The following is a 16427-nucleotide window of genomic DNA, read 5'->3' as shown; positions in this document are numbered from 1 at the left end:
CACTGAGTTCTGTCACTTAAGAAAGAGAAATACCACGTCATAATAGATGGGTTTACACTCAACTGCTTCATCTTTTTAATGAACAAGTGGGGTTGAATAGTGGCGAAAGCAGAGCTACAATCAATAAAAAGTAAACGAGCATAAGCTTTATGATTCTCTAAATGTTTCAGAATCAAGTGCTGTTAATAGCATCATCACTTCCCCTCCGTTGTCTATAGGTAAACTGTAAAGGATCTAAATGGTTAGCAACCTCTGCTTTTAACATAGACACAATGCACTTTTCAAAACATTTCATAAGCACAGACGTTAACGCGGCCAGTCGGAAGTCATTAAGAGCTTAGCTATCTTTGGAACCAATATGATCACAGCCTTTTTCCAGAGGCTAGGAACAATACTGGTATCTAAAGATTGTTGAAATATAGGGAGCCAAGCTGGGGTCAGTTCATCATGGCCTGCCGATTTCTTGGTGCAAATGTGTTTAAAATAATAATTGATCTGGTTCGCATCGATCACCATTTCACTAGTGCTATTCTCAGAAATGTGGCCACACCTCTCAAATCTTAAGTAAACGTTGTTTACATCATTGGCTTTCTGTAAGTCATCAAGAGCAGATACAGAGTTCCTTGAGGGCTGCATATTAGTTATAGATTTCATAAAATCCCAAAGCTGTTTGGGGTTAGACATATACAGCTTGTCCTCCAGGAATTCTTTATGTTTCTTCCTGGCATCTCCTCATAGTACATTCAATTCCTTCTGAACAGATCTTACCGTGAGACGATTGTGATTCTGAAAAGCCAGTTTCTTTCTATTAATACAGTCTTTTATCTCCTTCGTAATGTAGGGTTCGTTGCTGGGGGTAAGTGATCACCTCCTTTTTGGATACCACATTATCAGTGCAAAATGAATGTCACTCTTCTACACTAGAAAGTCAAACAATACTATACGAATTGAAAGAGCGTTTAATGTGAATATGATAGTTTTAATAATTATATTCGTGGTTCTTAGGTACAATTAGGCTTAGATTATCCACTGGAGAATGTGTAGGATTTAGGACAGGTAGATTTCTGTAAATCTGCTTTACGACAGTGTCTATTGTTAAAAGTGCCATAGAAATAAAACTGAATTGAAACTTCAAGGCAAATCAAGTTCAGATGTGATGACCTTGACAAGCTTACACTTCCACCTTAGGAAGACCCCCTCTAGTTAGAAGCAGCTTCTCCATTTCCACAGGCCTTAAAGTTAAGCCCAATGTTGTTGTTGTTGTAGTTGTTGTTTTCATTTGCCACTTGATGGGGGGTTATGAAAGACAAACTGTGAGAGAGAGGAAGTTGAGGTGTCAATGCTCTGCCTCCTAAAGTTTGTCTCACAGTCTTAAGGTCATGACATACCCATGTGTGTGTAAGGGAGTGTCGGGGCTGAGATTGTTAAGCGTAATGAGCGTTAATGTGTTTACGAGTGGACAGGTGCGCCACGCTAGGGACCAGTAGCAGTACAGACACACTTAGATGATATCAGTGGCAATGAGTGTTTTTTTTATTTATGCTGTGGAACAGCGAACTGTGCTAAAGCTAAATGTGTTTACTGTGCTCTTTAACTGCAAACTGAAACTTTAACACCTCACTTGTAACACATCAGTGCTAAATACCTGTTCAGTTGGTGCTATGCGTACGATTAAGATATATCGTTTTAAGTCAAAATACGGACTGTAAAGTTGTCTGTCATTTTTATTCATCTAAAGACTCTTAGCTGAGGAAGTCCTTTTTAAGGCGGTCTGCATTATACCATGATTGTGTAATTGTGGGAAGCATGAGTAGCTTTGTGGTCTCCATTGTGATACGCAGTGCTTTACACTGACACCAAGATACAGGACCTCAGGCTTATGAAGAGGTCAACAGTCCATGTGACGTCTCATGGAAAACTGACTTCTTGCGGTGTGAAATTATTCCTAGCAGTATTAAAGCCTACATGTTAATTTCTACTTATTCCATTTCACCTCATGTGTCACGCAGTAGTGTGCGGGTCACATTTTTGTCCCATTAAACACCATTATACCATATAACACCCTCTGGTTCCCATCCGGTATATTGCTTAAGATGTGTCATACCTGACCATACCCACGCTTATTTCACTCCTTCTCAATCACGTACACTCACATGTTCACTCACATGCATACTCCGATGGTTTAGGTCACGTATGAAGGATGTGATCAGACCAGGAGACCAGTAAAGATAAATGAACCTTCTACTCAGTTTCTGAATCATTTCAACCAAACAGCGTACTAGTACACACCATGGATGCTGAGTTGGGAGTCGGGTTGTTGGTCGTGGCAGTAGGATGTTACATCTTATGCTCTCTGTATCTGCTGCGTAACCCACTTGTTCTCCACAAGAAGAAACGTTTAGCCTTTTACAGCAGACACATTTCTCACAGAGGCGGTGAGTGCTCCGGTTATTCTGATTTGTCTCTGCTTTTTTGCACATTATGAAGTTAATGAACGACTTTATTATTTTAGATAGTGTTTGTTTTTTTGGTGATATTTGCTTGTTTGGATACTAATAGTGTTGATCATTTAATACGATCTTAATTAGATGCATTTTTAATCTTTTTACTCAGGTGCGGGTGAGAGGATAGAAAACACTATCGAGGCTTTTACACAGTAAGTACAGCAGATCTCTCTCATAGATTCCAAATCAGATCTCAATTCAGTTCAGTTTAGCATGTCTCAATTTATAGACTGAATATGCTAGACTATGTGTTGCCAAAGACAGGGCACGTATACAAGATTAAATGAAATTGTCTCGAATAATAAATAAAATATTGAAGGTGGGTCAGCCACAACAACGACAAATACAAATATATTTAGTATTAATTTTCCTAATCATATTATCATTCCATTATATTTGATTATTAGTGATTAGAATAGACATTTTTATTAAGAACGTTTGTTAAACGTACATGTAATGTACAATTATATAGTTTATTTTTAGGCAATGCCATTTTCAGATTATTAAACTATGTAACATTTGTATTGTACCAATAACAATTGTATTGTAACATTGTATTGTAACATTGTATTGTAATGTTAAACATAGAACCTTCTGTATCAGACCACCCAATGTTTAGGCGAGCAAAAGTATAGGAACAGATAAGTCTTGAAGTAAATGAAAGTACATAACACTTAATATTTGGTTGCATATCCCTTGCTTGTAATAACTGCATCAAGCCTGTGACTCAGTGACATCGCCAAAGTGTTGGTTTCTTCTTATCTGTTGCTTTCCCAGGCTTTTACTGCAGCCTTTTTCAGTTGTTGTTTGTTTCAGGGTGGTTTCTCCCTTCAGTCTCCTCTTCAGGAGGTGACATGCTCAATTGGGTTAAGGTCTCGTGATTGACTTGGCCAGTCTAAAACCTTTCAGTTTTTCCCCCTGATGTAGTCCTTAGTTGGCGATGTGTTTGGGATCGTTGTCTTGCTGCATGATGATGTTCCTCCTGGTTAATTTGGATGCATTTCTCTATAAAGTGGCAGACAAAATGTTTTTGAATTGTTCTGAATTCATTCTGCTGCTACCATCATGAGTTACATCTTCAATAAAGATTAGTGAGCCTGTCCCAGAAGCAGCCATGCAAGCGCAAGCCACGACACTACCTCCACCATGATTTACAGACGAGCTTATATGGTTTGGATCATGAGCAGATCCTTTCTCCACACTTTGGCATTTCATTTTGGTAGACGTTAACCTTGGTTCCAGAACTTTTGTAGCTCATCTCTGTACTTCTTTATGAATTCCAATCTCACGTTCTGATTCTTACTGCTGATGAGTAGTTTGCATCTTGTGATACAGTGGATTGTGATACCTTCACCCCTGGGCCGTGGAAGTTGTTGGTGATGTTTTGGGGTTTTTATTCACAGTTCTCACAATGTTTCTGACATCAGCTGTTGTTGTTTTCCTTGGCCAGCCCATTCTGTGTCTGTTGCTCAGTACACCAGTGGTTTCCTTTGTTTTCAGGACATTCCAAATTAGACCAAGAGTAGAGGTTCAGAGCTATTTTTGTTTAAACAATCAATCTAACAGGACACACCTGGGTAACAAGAAACAACCTGCCAGGACCAAAAATCTGACCAAAAATTCCGAATCAGACAGAATTACAATATATAGCAACAGCAGGAAGTAGAAGCATGCAAAAAGCCGTCTAAACAAATCAGATTACAGGTGAGATTTAAATAAAACAATGGAGTCCAACTGACGGAAGTGATTTCCGGAGACTGGACGGGGTGCAGAAAGACTTAGTAGTAAAGATGTGAAGGTGGAACAGTCAGTAGTCCAGCAGAGGAGGATCACAGGGTGCAGGACGGAGAGCAGATAGGCACGAGGACACTATAATAATAGAGATAATAATTAGCCCTCTTCCTCCTCCTCAGTGCAGTGGATGTGGGAACTGAGATGTTCGAACTGGACTGTCATTTAACTCGAGATGGTTATGTTGTGGTGTGCCATGACAAATACCTTGAAAGACAGACAGGATCTGATGTGGACATCTCTTTGGTCAAATTTCAGGTGAGCATTACAGAAATTCTTCTTGGTCTCTTTATTAAACATATTTTAATTAAGTGCAGTATTATTATAATGTTTTATTATTTATTATTTAGGACTTGCCACTCTATAGAGAGAAGCTTGAGGTCACATTCAGTGTTGGTAAGTAGGTTCAGATTCCAGTGCAATAAAATGTTAGAAGTCTGCAAGAGAAAGACTCAGTGAACCTAAATAAAAACACGAACACCTTAAAATCTCCATCAGGGCATTTCGGTACGGGACAGGACCGGAGAATCGCCCTGCTGGAGGATGTCTTCAAGAAATTCCCCCACATGCCAATCAACATCGAGGTTAAACAAAACAATGATCTGCTCATACAAAAGGTGTTTACAATTGTGCTTGACTGATCACCAGTAGAGGAAAGCAATCTTGGTCATTTTAGCCATAATAACAGAGCTGTGTTATTTAGGTCTCCGCCCTGGTGAAAAAGTACGACAGGGACAACATCACTGTCTGGGCCTCTGATGACTCTCACATCATGGCAAAATGCAGGAAACAGGTATATCACCGCATTACATACGGTATGAGGCTGTGATTGCATGTGAAATGACAATGTCTTCTGACACAAATATATCTTTCGTGTCACTATTTATTTTATTTTTTTTTTACTAACAGTTCAATCAAAACACAATGCAACTAAAATATCAATAAATCACTCAGTGGTCTGAAGTATGAAAGACAGTTGTTCATTATTAAACGGCAAAGTGAGTACTATTTTCAGGTCTTAGAAAGGATTTGGCATTCTATACACTGACTTGTGAAATTGCATGCCCAGAATCCCTACATGCCATACAGCTTCACCATGAGACGAGGAATCCTTCTTCTAGCGCTCTACTACACTGGCCTTCTGCCCTTCTGTCCTCTGGGAGAAAGTCTATTGCAGTTCTACCTGCCCAGAGTAATAAACAGGTCAGTAGCATTTTCTGTCAAAAAAAAAAAATCTAAGAAAACTCCAGTAGACTGGGGTTTTCTGGAATCTCTGGGCGATTCAGGGTTTTTTTTTTTTTTTTTTTTTTGGAAGGGGGACTCTACATATAACTTGCTAAAATTGCATAAATTGTCTTAAATAGTAAGTTGTTGGGTCACCACACTGGCATTGGCACAGACTCTACAAGTCTGAAAGATGAAAACTGTTCTTCAGTTCTTCCCTTGATTGGTGTTTTGATGATGGTGATGGAGCGTAGGTGTTCAATTGGATTGAGATGAAGTGACTACGTAGGACATAGCATATGATTTTCATCAGGAGTGTAAAACTGCCTCATGGCATAATGAATCGAATATAAGGGGGAAAAACTCTATAGTTTTTTTTTCTTTCTTTCTTTTTTTAAGTACTTGTCAGCTTCTGGCATATATTGTCAACCAGATACATTAAGTTTATCCACTAATCTATCAAGTAGTGGTCTGTTTTTAGCTTTATATTACCACCTCGTGGGACTCTGTGACAGACACATGACACAATAATGATGCTCTATAGCTAAAGTAAAACAAGCCCCTTGACAATCTTAACATCCTAACAGACATACGACACAATAAAGACATGCTCTATTGCTAAAGTAATGATCTTTCCTGTCACTAAAGTAAACCAAGCTCCAATTTAACTTATAACACTGTACGACTGAAATGTGACACAATAATCACTTTTTCTATAGCTAAAGTAAAGAAAGCCCCTTGACATATGGCTTGTCTGTTGGTATGGACTGGCCTGTGGTATGAAGAGATAAAAAAGGAAGGGGAAGCTCTTTATTGCTCCTTATTTATGTACTAACTCACATTTTCTGGCTTTTATTGATGCCCAGATGCAGTCTTTTAGTGCTGTTTCCCAGTCTCACTAGGGCATCCAGGCTAATGTACAAATATAGGCTTGCGCTGTGCAATTTAATGGAATTATCTTAGTTAAATAAACATAATAAACCTGATCAAATTGACAAAGCACATATTATAAACGACCGGTGATTAGATCTGTTGGTGCAGCCAATAGATTTAGTCTGAGATTTTAACCAATGAATTACTTTGCCAGTCCAGATTTACATACAGATTTTCATCCTCGTCAAACCATTCAGTAAGCCCTCATGCCCTGTAGATGGGGGTGGGGGGTGGAGTCATACCGGAATAGACCACGCCCATCAGGATGGAAATGTTTCATCAGTCAATCAAATGGATAAGGTGGAGCCAAACTATGTTCGTAAAATACCTCAGCATATCAGAGCCACCAGTTTTAACTTTTTGACCTGTCTGTATATTTATCAATTGCCTTCTGTTGTGATGTTAATCATGCTGCTACACTATATGCCCAAAAGTTTGTGGACACCTGACCGTCACACCCATATGTGGTTCTTCCCCAAACTGTTGCCACGAAGTTGGAAGCACACGATTGTATAGAATGTCTGTGTACGCTGTAGTGTTACAATTTCCCTTCGCTGGAACTAAGAAGCTCAAACCTGTTTCAGCATGACAATGCCCCTGCGCATAAAGCAAGCTCCATGAAGACACGGTTAGCTCAATTCTGTGTGGAAGAACTCGAGTGTCCTGCACAGAGCCCTGACCTCAACCCCACTGAACACCTTTGGGAACAGTGACTGCACCCCAGGCCTCCTCACCCAACAACGTCTGACCTCATTAATGCTCTTGCAGCAGAATGAGCACCAATCTCTACAACCATGCTCCAAAATATAATGGAACGCCTTCCCAGAAGAGTGGAGGTTTTTATAATGGCAAAAGGGGACTAAATCTGAAATGGGATGTTCAAAAAAACATACGAGTGTGATGGTTATATAGTGTACACACCTGTGCAAAAGGCACACATTGTGCACTCTGTTGAGCTAACATGCCAACTGTATTCTGTACTCTTCCAGGGGTTATATTCCAGAGGAGTCTTATCTTAAGAAAAGATTTATGGTCTCTCTCATTGAAAAGTAAGTCATAAATTCTATTTTGGTTAGTCTGTGTAGAATTTCTGTTCATGCTCTCTTTGTGCCTATGTGGGTTTCCTCTGGGTTCTCCAGTTTCCTCCCCCAGTAGATTGGCTATTCTAAATTGCCTTAATGCATGCGTGCGTGTGTGTGATGCTCTGCGATGGACTGGCGTCCCAACCGAGGTCTAGTCTCGCTTCACGCCCAGTGTTCCTGGGACGGAAACCTTGACACTAACCAGCTTACTGGAGATGAATTAATACATTCAAGGGTTTATTGGTTGTTATTTATTTATTTTTGTCTTCTCCAGGCTGACTATGAGAAAGTCTTTGTTTGAGCACTTGGTGAAGCGAGGCATGCAGGTGTGTTTGTCAGTTTCTTCCCTCTGTATCAGGTAATCAGGATTACGTAATCATACAGCCAAGATACTCTCTGTAAACTGTGTCCTCTGCTCTTTCTTCCTCAGGTGCAGTTGTTTGTGTGTAACACAGAGAAGGACATGGCTGCGGCTTTCGCATTCGGCGCTACAGGAGTGATGTCCGATTATCCCACCATGCTATCCGACTACCTACAGAAACATCCCGCCATTTAAGTTTAAGTACTGCAAAGATGTGACGACAAAAAAAAAAAAAAAAAAAAAAAAAAAAAAAAAGCGACAACATTCCAGTGTAATCACGTTTATTCCTTTTAAATCATTTTGAAATTCAGGATGTTAAATCAGAAAAGGTGCAATGATTTGGTACTTCAGCAGAGTAACTTCTGAAGATAATGACATCACATAACCTGCAGCGGGTCTTTGTCTTTTTGCGAGATAATTATGGTAACAGATTCTGGTAGATGTGCAGATAACCGCTCCTTAAACACACTGAGGAAACCCCTCTCGCTGTTACTGTGCTCACTCAGAATCACACTTGTGCCTTTAGAAACAGCATCCAGCACTTCGTGATGGGACATCTCACCTGGAGAAAATAAAACGCACATCATTCTTAGCTCTTAATGCAGGCGTTCACAAACTAGAAGGTCACGACCCCATGTGGAGAAACGTAATTTACAAACAGGGTCATGATTGTCTTCTTTTTTGTAATTAATATTAACTAACTCGAACTGTGAAGATATCATTTGTGTGCTACTGATTGCGCTCGAGTCTGTTTCACTATCCTGATTTGCAGCATTAGTGTAGGAGTTCAGCAATATTATTCCGTCCATTTACTTCTGCTAGTTACAACACAACATCAAGTCAAGACTGAAGTTGAGAAAACGAACATGAAAATATGCCGAAACATTGGTCGAGGCAAAATAAAATTAAAATAAAAAAGCCCATTTGGGGTTGTTGTATGAATCCTACGATCATTATGGAAAACCAAATGATACATTGTTATGAGGACTGTTAAACTCCTGCAGTTAATCTGAAGTCTTTAACAAGATAAAATTAAAATAACTCCTAAAATTCCAAAAAGCAAGGATATTTGCTTAAATGAATGTTTTTCGAATTATTTTACAGAATATGTTATCTACACGATAGTATAATATCTTGGGACAAAAATACAAGAAGTTGTTCAACGTGCAGATAAAATCTGCTTAAAAGTCTCAACACGCACAGATCGATCACGCTCCGAGAGAGAATTTGCTTGTGATTTGTTTCTTCGCTTACTCCAAGAGAGAAGAACCAAATTGCACAGGGATTTCGCCTTCGGCCTTTCTCAATTCCCCTTTTAAAGTCTCGCTCCCTTCCCTCGAGACCGAGACTTTTAAACGCGGTTATCAACTTGGAGAGGTCCTATAATAATTTCATCCTTGCTGTTTTGATCATCATCAAGTCCGTACTTAAAACGAAGTCAAATCTATCATTTCGTTGAGACTCGTTGAGATGGAAGACTCATTTTATGTGGTTACAGTAAATAGTGTAAAACATTTTTTTCGCTTACCTCGCTGTACTATTTCTAGCAATATTGATCACAAAGCCATAGCCATTGTTTTTTTATTTATTTATTTATTTCCAAACGTAAATATTAAACGATTCCTGTTTCTGATTATTTTGTCCGCATAAACATTTTGTATTTCTCATTTTAAATCGCATAAATAAAGGCCGGGTAACAGAACCGAGTTGTGTGTGTGTGTGTATGTACAGTATGTATCTGAAGGTATACCAGTGATGTAGAGGTCTGCGTTCACGCCCTGCAGGACTGAAGCTCCTGAGCCAGCACACACAGCTACACTCTTCACCGCAGAATCTTGGGAAATATTGGCAAGAAAACACACAGGCTTCAATAACGACTGTGAACTGAAAACAATAGTAAATAAAACACGCCCAGTCTCTCTAGGCGATAACAGCTGCTACACGCTCTAAACCTAGTGCTATAGTCTGAATGCTTTCTTTTTACTTTTGGTTGTTACTATTTGTCATTTCCAACAAGTCCCTGCTCATCCTTAATCCACCTGTAATAAAATAAAATAAGAATGCCACAGGGTCAAGTCAAATGTATTAAAGCTTAGAATTTCATGGTCAGTATTCTTACAAAAAAAAAAAAAAAAAGTGCTGTGTCAGATCTGAGCGAGAATAGCGAAAACAGGCCACATCACATCGCCTATAAATGCAAGACGAAGGCGTCGGGGATTTCCACTTTGCTAAAAGGGTAAAGAATCCTAAAACACTGTAATATGAGGCAGAGACTGACAGGTACACCAAATAAGACAACATAAAGTGAAGAGCTTAAGAAAGCTCTTTAACGACAGAATTCCTACTAAAAGTGCAATTTCGTTCAAGAGCAGGTTGAAGCCTTGCCTGGAAAAAATCACAAATGTAGAATATTTGGATATTATATAAATAAAAAAAATGAGATCAATAATGGTTCGTAATCATTACCTAATGTTTTCTGATATCCCAGAGCCAGTCTAAGGTAAGGCAGACTGAGGTGTTTCTTCATTCTCTGCAGTGCCACAGCTATGGATATCGGCTCATCCAACACAGCATGCCGCCCCTGTCCACAGCCTAGTAACGGGGGCTACAGATAAACACAGTAACAGGACGGCTTCTCGTTAAACTGGTAACCTGATAACATGTACATTAGCAATACAATCTGAAATGTCTAACTTTTGGAAGGCGATGCTACTTTTGTTTGTTCTTACCTTACTTACTTCCATTAGAATTAAAGGCAGTAAATAATCATAAATGTCAAGTCAAATGTCAACTGAATGTATGTTAAAAGAAAAATGCTTTTAAAATACTATAAAATACTTTCTAAATATGTTGTAAATACACTCACAATTTTATGCACGTGATTAAAACAGAATAAAAAGCTCAATGTATACTTGCTGAGCACACTTTGTTGTACAATTGTAAAAAAACAAACAAACAAAAAAAAAAACTGTATTGTAGTTTAGTTTAAAGAAAATACATTACCGTAAAATATACTTTGATTTAATATTTAGCTAAGTATAACAACTTAAAATTCTCTTTTCAATGCATTCAAAAGAAACAAAAAATTTCAAATTTACTTGAACGTACTACATTAATGCGCAATTTAATCACAATACTAAAGTATATTTTTGTTTAATTTAGGTTTGATATTTCAATACATTTGTAACTGCCCTAAGGCTGTTGGGAAAAAGGAAAAAGGACAGTCTAAGGAGTGGTTTGAGAACCACTGGTTTTACATAAACCAACATATTGACCTCAAGCATATACGCTCCTCCGAGTTGACAGACATTTGCATGCATGTATCAGTCTGTCGTCCATTTGCTTTGCACTGTTATGTTACTTTTGTGAATGTCTTTGTAAAGCATCACAGGACTTTAGAATAACACTCTGTAAATTACATATTCATTGCCTTGGAGAGACTGTACAGAGAGATCTTAGAGAGACCTCGTATTTGTCTAGGACAGGCCACGAATATTACCATGAAAACCCCATATGCACTTTCCGCCTACTGACACCAAATTTAGTGCGCGTGTACAGTACATGACTCTGAAGTAGGCTACCAATTTTGATGCAAGTATCTCAGTAGGAGGAGCTATAACCTTCAATTAAATTGTTTTGGGATCAATGGGATTGCCATGGAGAACTCCATTAGTTGAAAACATAGCCAGCATTGGCCAATCAGCTTTGAGCATGCGACGGGTCTACCCACTAGTGTTCTATGTAATATGACATGAATTGGCCACTAGGGATGCTATGTGCAAAGGAGTGCTCGGGTTGCTGCTTGAGCTTACATTTATTATTATCGCAAACAAAACCTTTTGTGTCTTATCTCTCTGACCAAAAATCAGATTTATCTATTTTGACAGGTTTGGTCTAGAATATCTCACCAGATACAAGTGTCTTAAAAATATTTAAAAGGACTGTTACTGAGCACGTAACCACAAGTGTTCTGAGACTAAACCACAGAAAACCATATCATTTAAAATATCAAGATGGACAACAGCACCTATCACAGTATATACAGTGCCCTCCATTAATATTAGCACCCTTGGTGAATATGAGCAAAGAAGGCTGTGAAATTTTTTATTGTTTAACCTTTTGATCCTTTGTTAAAAATAATCATCACAATTCAACAATTGCAAACAAAACACAGGTTTATAAATAAAAAAATCTTCTTAAATATAGGTGTGCAACAATTATTGGCACACTTGTAGTCAATACTTTGTGCTACCTCCCTTTGCCAAGATAACAGCTGTGAGTCTTCTCCTATAATACCTGATGAGGTTGGAGAATACATGGCGAGGGATCTGAGGACGTTCCTCCATACAGAATCTCTCCAGATCCTTCACATTTCGAGGTTCACGCTGGTGGACTCTCCTCTTCAGTTCACCCCACAGGTTTTCTATGGGGTTCAGGTCAGGGGACTGGGATGGTCATGGCAGGACCTTGATTTTGTGGTCAGTAAACCATGTTTGTGTTGATTTTGATGTTTTGGATCATTGTCTTGCTGGAAGATCCAACCACGGCCCATTTTAAGCTTTCTGGCAGAGGCAGTCAGGTTTTCATTCAATATCTGTTGATATTTCATAGAGTCCATGATGCCATGTATCCTAACAAAATGTCCAGGTCCTCTGGCAGAAAAACATTCCCAAAACATTAAAGATCCACCTCCATATTTAACTGTCAGACCATAGAACCCGATCCCATTTGAAGGTCCAGTAGTGTCTGGCAAACTGAAGACGCTCAAGTTTGTTTTTGGATGAGAGTAGAGGCTTTTTTCTTGAAACCCTTCCAAACAACTTGTGGTGATGTAGGTGACTTCAGATTGTAGTTTTGGAGACTTTCTGACCCCATGACACAACTAACTTCTGCAATTCTCCAGCTGTGATCCTTGGAGATTTTTTATCCACTCGAACCATCCTCTTCACAGCGTGTTGAGACGATATAGACACACATCCAATTCCAGGTCGATTCATAACATTTCCAGTTGACTGGAACTTCTTAATTATTGCCCTGATGGTGGAAATGGGCATTTTCAATGCTTGTGCTATTTTCTCATAGCCACTTCCCATTATGAAGGAGCAAGGAACTTTTCCTTGTGCTACCTCATATTTATATCCCTGTGAAACAGGAAGTCATGGTTGAACAATTTCCTGTTCCTAGTCACCCAGGTGTACTATTTTTTTTTTTTTTAATATCAATGGGAATATACTTTAAATAAATTTTTCTCATACGAATTCATAGGGGTGCCAATATTAGTTGAGGGCACTGTAGTATAATACAAATAGAAAATACAAACAGTATATGAGGTGTAAAGACAGCTCTTTTTACCTGCTGGACCTGTATGATGTTGAGAGACTGTCTGGCTGTGGTGTTTCCTAATATAGCCTGAACAGTAGGGGTCAGTTCTGAGCTGGGACAGTTCAGGATTACTTGCTGTGCCTCTTCTTCAGTCCTGAAAACATGCACGAACAAATATATTACTGAACCAGACTCTTTCTAAATACTAGCAGTCTTAAATTTTGTCTCTTCAATAATGGTAAACAAAAATACCAGGACTGCCATAGAACTGTGGTTGGAACCTGTATCAAGGAACTTAATCCTCAACTATTTAGGCATACCTCTAGATCGGATTCTGCTTCGCTAATTCAATTTTCCTACCTGATACCATGTTTGCAGCCAGATTCAATAATTATACTAATTATAATATTACTCAAAAACCCTTCCAATAACCTGTCATTACAGCAGCTTCTACTCCTCTGGGAAGGCTTTCCACTAGATTTTGAAGCGTTGCAGTGGGGATTTTTGTGAAGTGAGGAGGCCTGGTGCACACTTGGCATTCCAATTCATCCCAAAGGTGTTCAGTGGGGTTGAGGTCAGGGCTCTGTTAGGGTCACTAAAGTTCTTCCACATGTAAAGACATTCAAATCAGAGCTCACTTTGTGCACAGGAACACGTTTGGGCCTCTAAGTTCCAGTGAAGGAAAATCTTAATGCTCCAGCATACAAAGACATTCTATACAATTGTGTGATTACAACTTTGTGGGTGTGTTGGTCAGGTGTCCACAAACATTTGGCCATATAATTTATGTTTCTGTCTAAACACCGCTCCTTTACCAAGGCTTGTCATGTAAAAGCACCCATAGTGACTGAGATTAAATATGTTGTTACTGTACCTGCAATCTTTTACTAGAGAACATGAAAATGTGTCTTATACTCATGTCTGTTTTGCAAGTGCTTGAAACTAACTGGAATTTGTATCAGACATGCGACTATGACTTTAAATGATTTGACTGTTTAGAGATACTAGATGGTAGTGATGTTCGCACGTCATGTCCATATCAAAACTGCATAAATACCATCCCGCCCTCTAAAACAAGCATTGATGCAAATCAAAGCCAATATTAACAACTCATATCTGAATGCTCACATACCTAAGTATGTTGTACTGAAAGGTTTCACTTTTTTCTGTCTTTCTCATGTCCTTCAGGATATTATCAAGCCCTTCTTCATTTCTGACTGTGAACTCCAATCTGTGCTTTTGGTGGGTGCTACAGAGAGCCTGGCTTAGCACTGACACTTGTCCATTACCTGTAGAAAATAAATACATTTTGTAATTAGAAAAAAATTACAAGAGAAAACAACTAAGCAACCTGACAGTAGATTTGAATCAAAACAACCAACCTACGCCTTCTATCAACCAATCATTAAGGCCGCCTTTCACACTATCCCAGGATGTATGCGGTGAGAAGACAGCGATCCCGCTTTCTATAGCTCTGATGGCTAGCTGCTGTTTCCAGTCCTTCTGAACAAGTCGTTTGAAAGGCCGGAAAAGAGGTGGGTGGTATGAAACGATCAGATCGCAGGTCATTGCTTCGGCCTCATCCATAACGTCAGCAGTCAGATCATTGGTGAGGAGGATAGTCTTGATCGGACGCTGTTTGCTCGGTTCCACTAAGAGACCAACATTATCCCAAGATTCAGCCAATGAGAGCGGAGCAAGCTGCTCAAGAACGTCCAGAACTGTCTTTAAATCCATGGAACAAGGAGGACGAGAGAAAGAACGAGAAGAAAGAAGAAAAGGACGAGTGCAGAATTGATGACAAATGGAACAATGCAGTATGGAATGAAGACAGGGTGAAGGATCGTGGTGTTTTCTTTTGAGAGCGGTGTTCGAGATGAGATTAAACCGAGACAGGCTGCAGCTCAACCTGAATAATCTTCTCGAGAGGTTCATAGACCTGGTAAACGTGGATGAAGTCAGCTCTGTGAAAGAATAAGAAACAATCATGAAATTATATGGGGGAAATATCTAGTCACATCTTTTAAGTCAGAATTTCTTAATTTTGGATCTCTGTATTAGCAAGAAAGCAAGAGAAAACATAATACAATAGTCTTACAACACAATGGAGTTATTTCTTTCCGTTTGTATGCTATTATATGAAACTTACTACGAAATGATCACTGTGTTTATATTTTTGTAAAACTATCCAACAGCTGCAGGACTGACCAATAAGTTTTCAATATAAATGGCTGAATGTCATTTGGCGTCCTGGTGGACGATCCAGTGCACTATGTATCGTGTAGAAGCTGTTAACATGAACCCTACGTAGTACATGTAGATAGGGAGTAATAAGCGATTTGAGATTGAGCCCTTGCTTAGGTAGCTCGCGAGCTAACCCTGTCTCACTTCCGTTAGCGAGCCTTACATCATTCTTACAAAACGCTAGTGTTGAGCAGACTGTTCGCACACAAAATGTCGCACACTAGTATTACAGAAAAATTCTATTTGTTTATAGCCAGTGGAATGCAATTTAAAACTAAACTGGCTTAAAACATCGCTATCACAACACCAACTTACCAGCAGTGACACTGTTAATACTTCCGGTGGGCGGGACTTTTAAACAACGAGGCCTCTGATTGGACGGATACACATTTTGTTAACAGTCACAAAAGCTACTCAAATAAGTCAAATACAGTTAACATATTTCACTGATTAAAACAAATTAAACGTGTTATTATTTATGTTTACCTATTCCCAGTGGTAGTATTACATATAGTATCAGAGAAAGCTTATTACTACTATTAAATACATTGGCTTTGAAAAGCAGCTCCATTTCTCCATGTGGTTTTTGAGGACCTACCCAGGTCCAGTCTGACCCAAGTTTACCTTTTGTTTTAACCCCCTTATACAATAACATCTGTCACAGTAAACCCTAACGAAATGTACGACACAATATTTCAGCATTAATGTATAGAGTATACTCACATTATACATTTTGTTTGTTAGAAATAAAAGAACATTAGCATATTTTATAGGTATGTACTCTTTCTTCCTTAGGGGTGGAGGGTGGGGTGTACTGATGGTCCCACGGGTGACTCTGGATACTATAAATAATTGAGAGTGATACTGTGACACTAAACCAGCTGTGCTGCTGAATTATACTGGGTCATGTGAGAGGCAAGAGCAGATTAATTCGGATTAATGAGATAGAGGACGAGAGCGCAGGAA

General features: G+C 39.0%; 2 protein-coding genes across 4 annotated transcripts; one reads left to right on the top strand and one right to left on the bottom strand.

The window, feature by feature from the left end:
- The first annotated feature begins 1278 nt into the window (after nucleotides 1-1278).
- gdpd3b (glycerophosphodiester phosphodiesterase domain containing 3b) lies at nucleotides 1279-8097 on the top strand. Its single transcript, XM_053640374.1, has 10 exons — nucleotides 1279-2435; nucleotides 2614-2656; nucleotides 4418-4553; nucleotides 4646-4691; nucleotides 4794-4912; nucleotides 4999-5088; nucleotides 5365-5498; nucleotides 7442-7501; nucleotides 7809-7860; nucleotides 7965-8097. Exons 1-10 carry the CDS (start codon nucleotides 2291-2293, stop codon nucleotides 8088-8090), a joined length of 951 nt encoding a protein of 316 aa, XP_053496349.1. The 5' UTR covers nucleotides 1279-2290; the 3' UTR covers nucleotides 8091-8097.
- Nucleotides 7306-15807, bottom strand: nif3l1 (NIF3 NGG1 interacting factor 3-like 1 (S. cerevisiae)). 3 transcript variants are annotated; one of them, XM_053640372.1, is made up of 7 exons: nucleotides 15777-15807; nucleotides 14600-15181; nucleotides 14350-14506; nucleotides 13248-13371; nucleotides 10362-10500; nucleotides 9646-9729; nucleotides 7306-8457 (listed from the first exon to the last, which is right to left on the bottom strand). In XM_053640372.1, exons 2-7 carry the CDS (start codon nucleotides 15150-15152, stop codon nucleotides 8273-8275), a joined length of 1242 nt encoding a protein of 413 aa, XP_053496347.1. In that variant the 5' UTR covers nucleotides 15153-15181; nucleotides 15777-15807; the 3' UTR covers nucleotides 7306-8272. The 3 variants fall into 3 exon arrangements, with proteins under 3 accessions (XP_053496347.1, XP_053496346.1, XP_053496348.1); XM_053640371.1 differs by lacking the exon at nucleotides 15777-15807 and adding an exon at nucleotides 15367-15770; XM_053640373.1 differs by lacking the exon at nucleotides 15777-15807 and adding an exon at nucleotides 15426-15770.
- Nucleotides 15808-16427: the final 620 nt, after the last annotated feature.

Source organism: Ictalurus furcatus, chromosome 13 (genome assembly GCF_023375685.1).
Source record: "Ictalurus furcatus strain D&B chromosome 13, Billie_1.0, whole genome shotgun sequence".
In the NCBI taxonomy this organism is placed as follows: Eukaryota; Metazoa; Chordata; class Actinopteri; order Siluriformes; family Ictaluridae; genus Ictalurus; species Ictalurus furcatus.
The sequence above is the reverse complement of the archived record's forward strand: the minus strand, read 5'-3'. Positions and strand labels throughout refer to the sequence as shown.

What these genes read in the sequence shown, in the direction of transcription:
- gdpd3b (XM_053640374.1), top strand. Translation starts at nt 2,291, where the DNA reads ATGGATGCTGAGTTGGGAGTCGGGTTGTTGGTCGTGGCAGTAGGATGT. An exon ending in ACTATCGAGGCTTTTACACA is followed by an intron (nt 2,657 to 4,417) that starts GTAAGTACAGCA and finishes CCTCCTCCTCAG; the next exon opens with TGCAGTGGATGTGGGAACTG. An exon ending in TGAGGTCACATTCAGTGTTG is followed by an intron (nt 4,692 to 4,793) that starts GTAAGTAGGTTC and finishes AATCTCCATCAG; the next exon opens with GGCATTTCGGTACGGGACAG.
- nif3l1 (XM_053640372.1), bottom strand. Translation starts at nt 15,152, where the DNA reads ATGAACCTCTCGAGAAGATTATTCAGGTTGAGCTGCAGCCTGTCTCGG. An exon ending in TTTCAGTACAACATACTTAG is followed by an intron (nt 13,372 to 14,349) that starts GTATGTGAGCAT and finishes GCATGTTTTCAG; the next exon opens with GACTGAAGAAGAGGCACAGC. An exon ending in GGGATATCAGAAAACATTAG is followed by an intron (nt 9,730 to 10,361) that starts GTAATGATTACG and finishes ATATTTCCCAAG; the next exon opens with ATTCTGCGGTGAAGAGTGTA.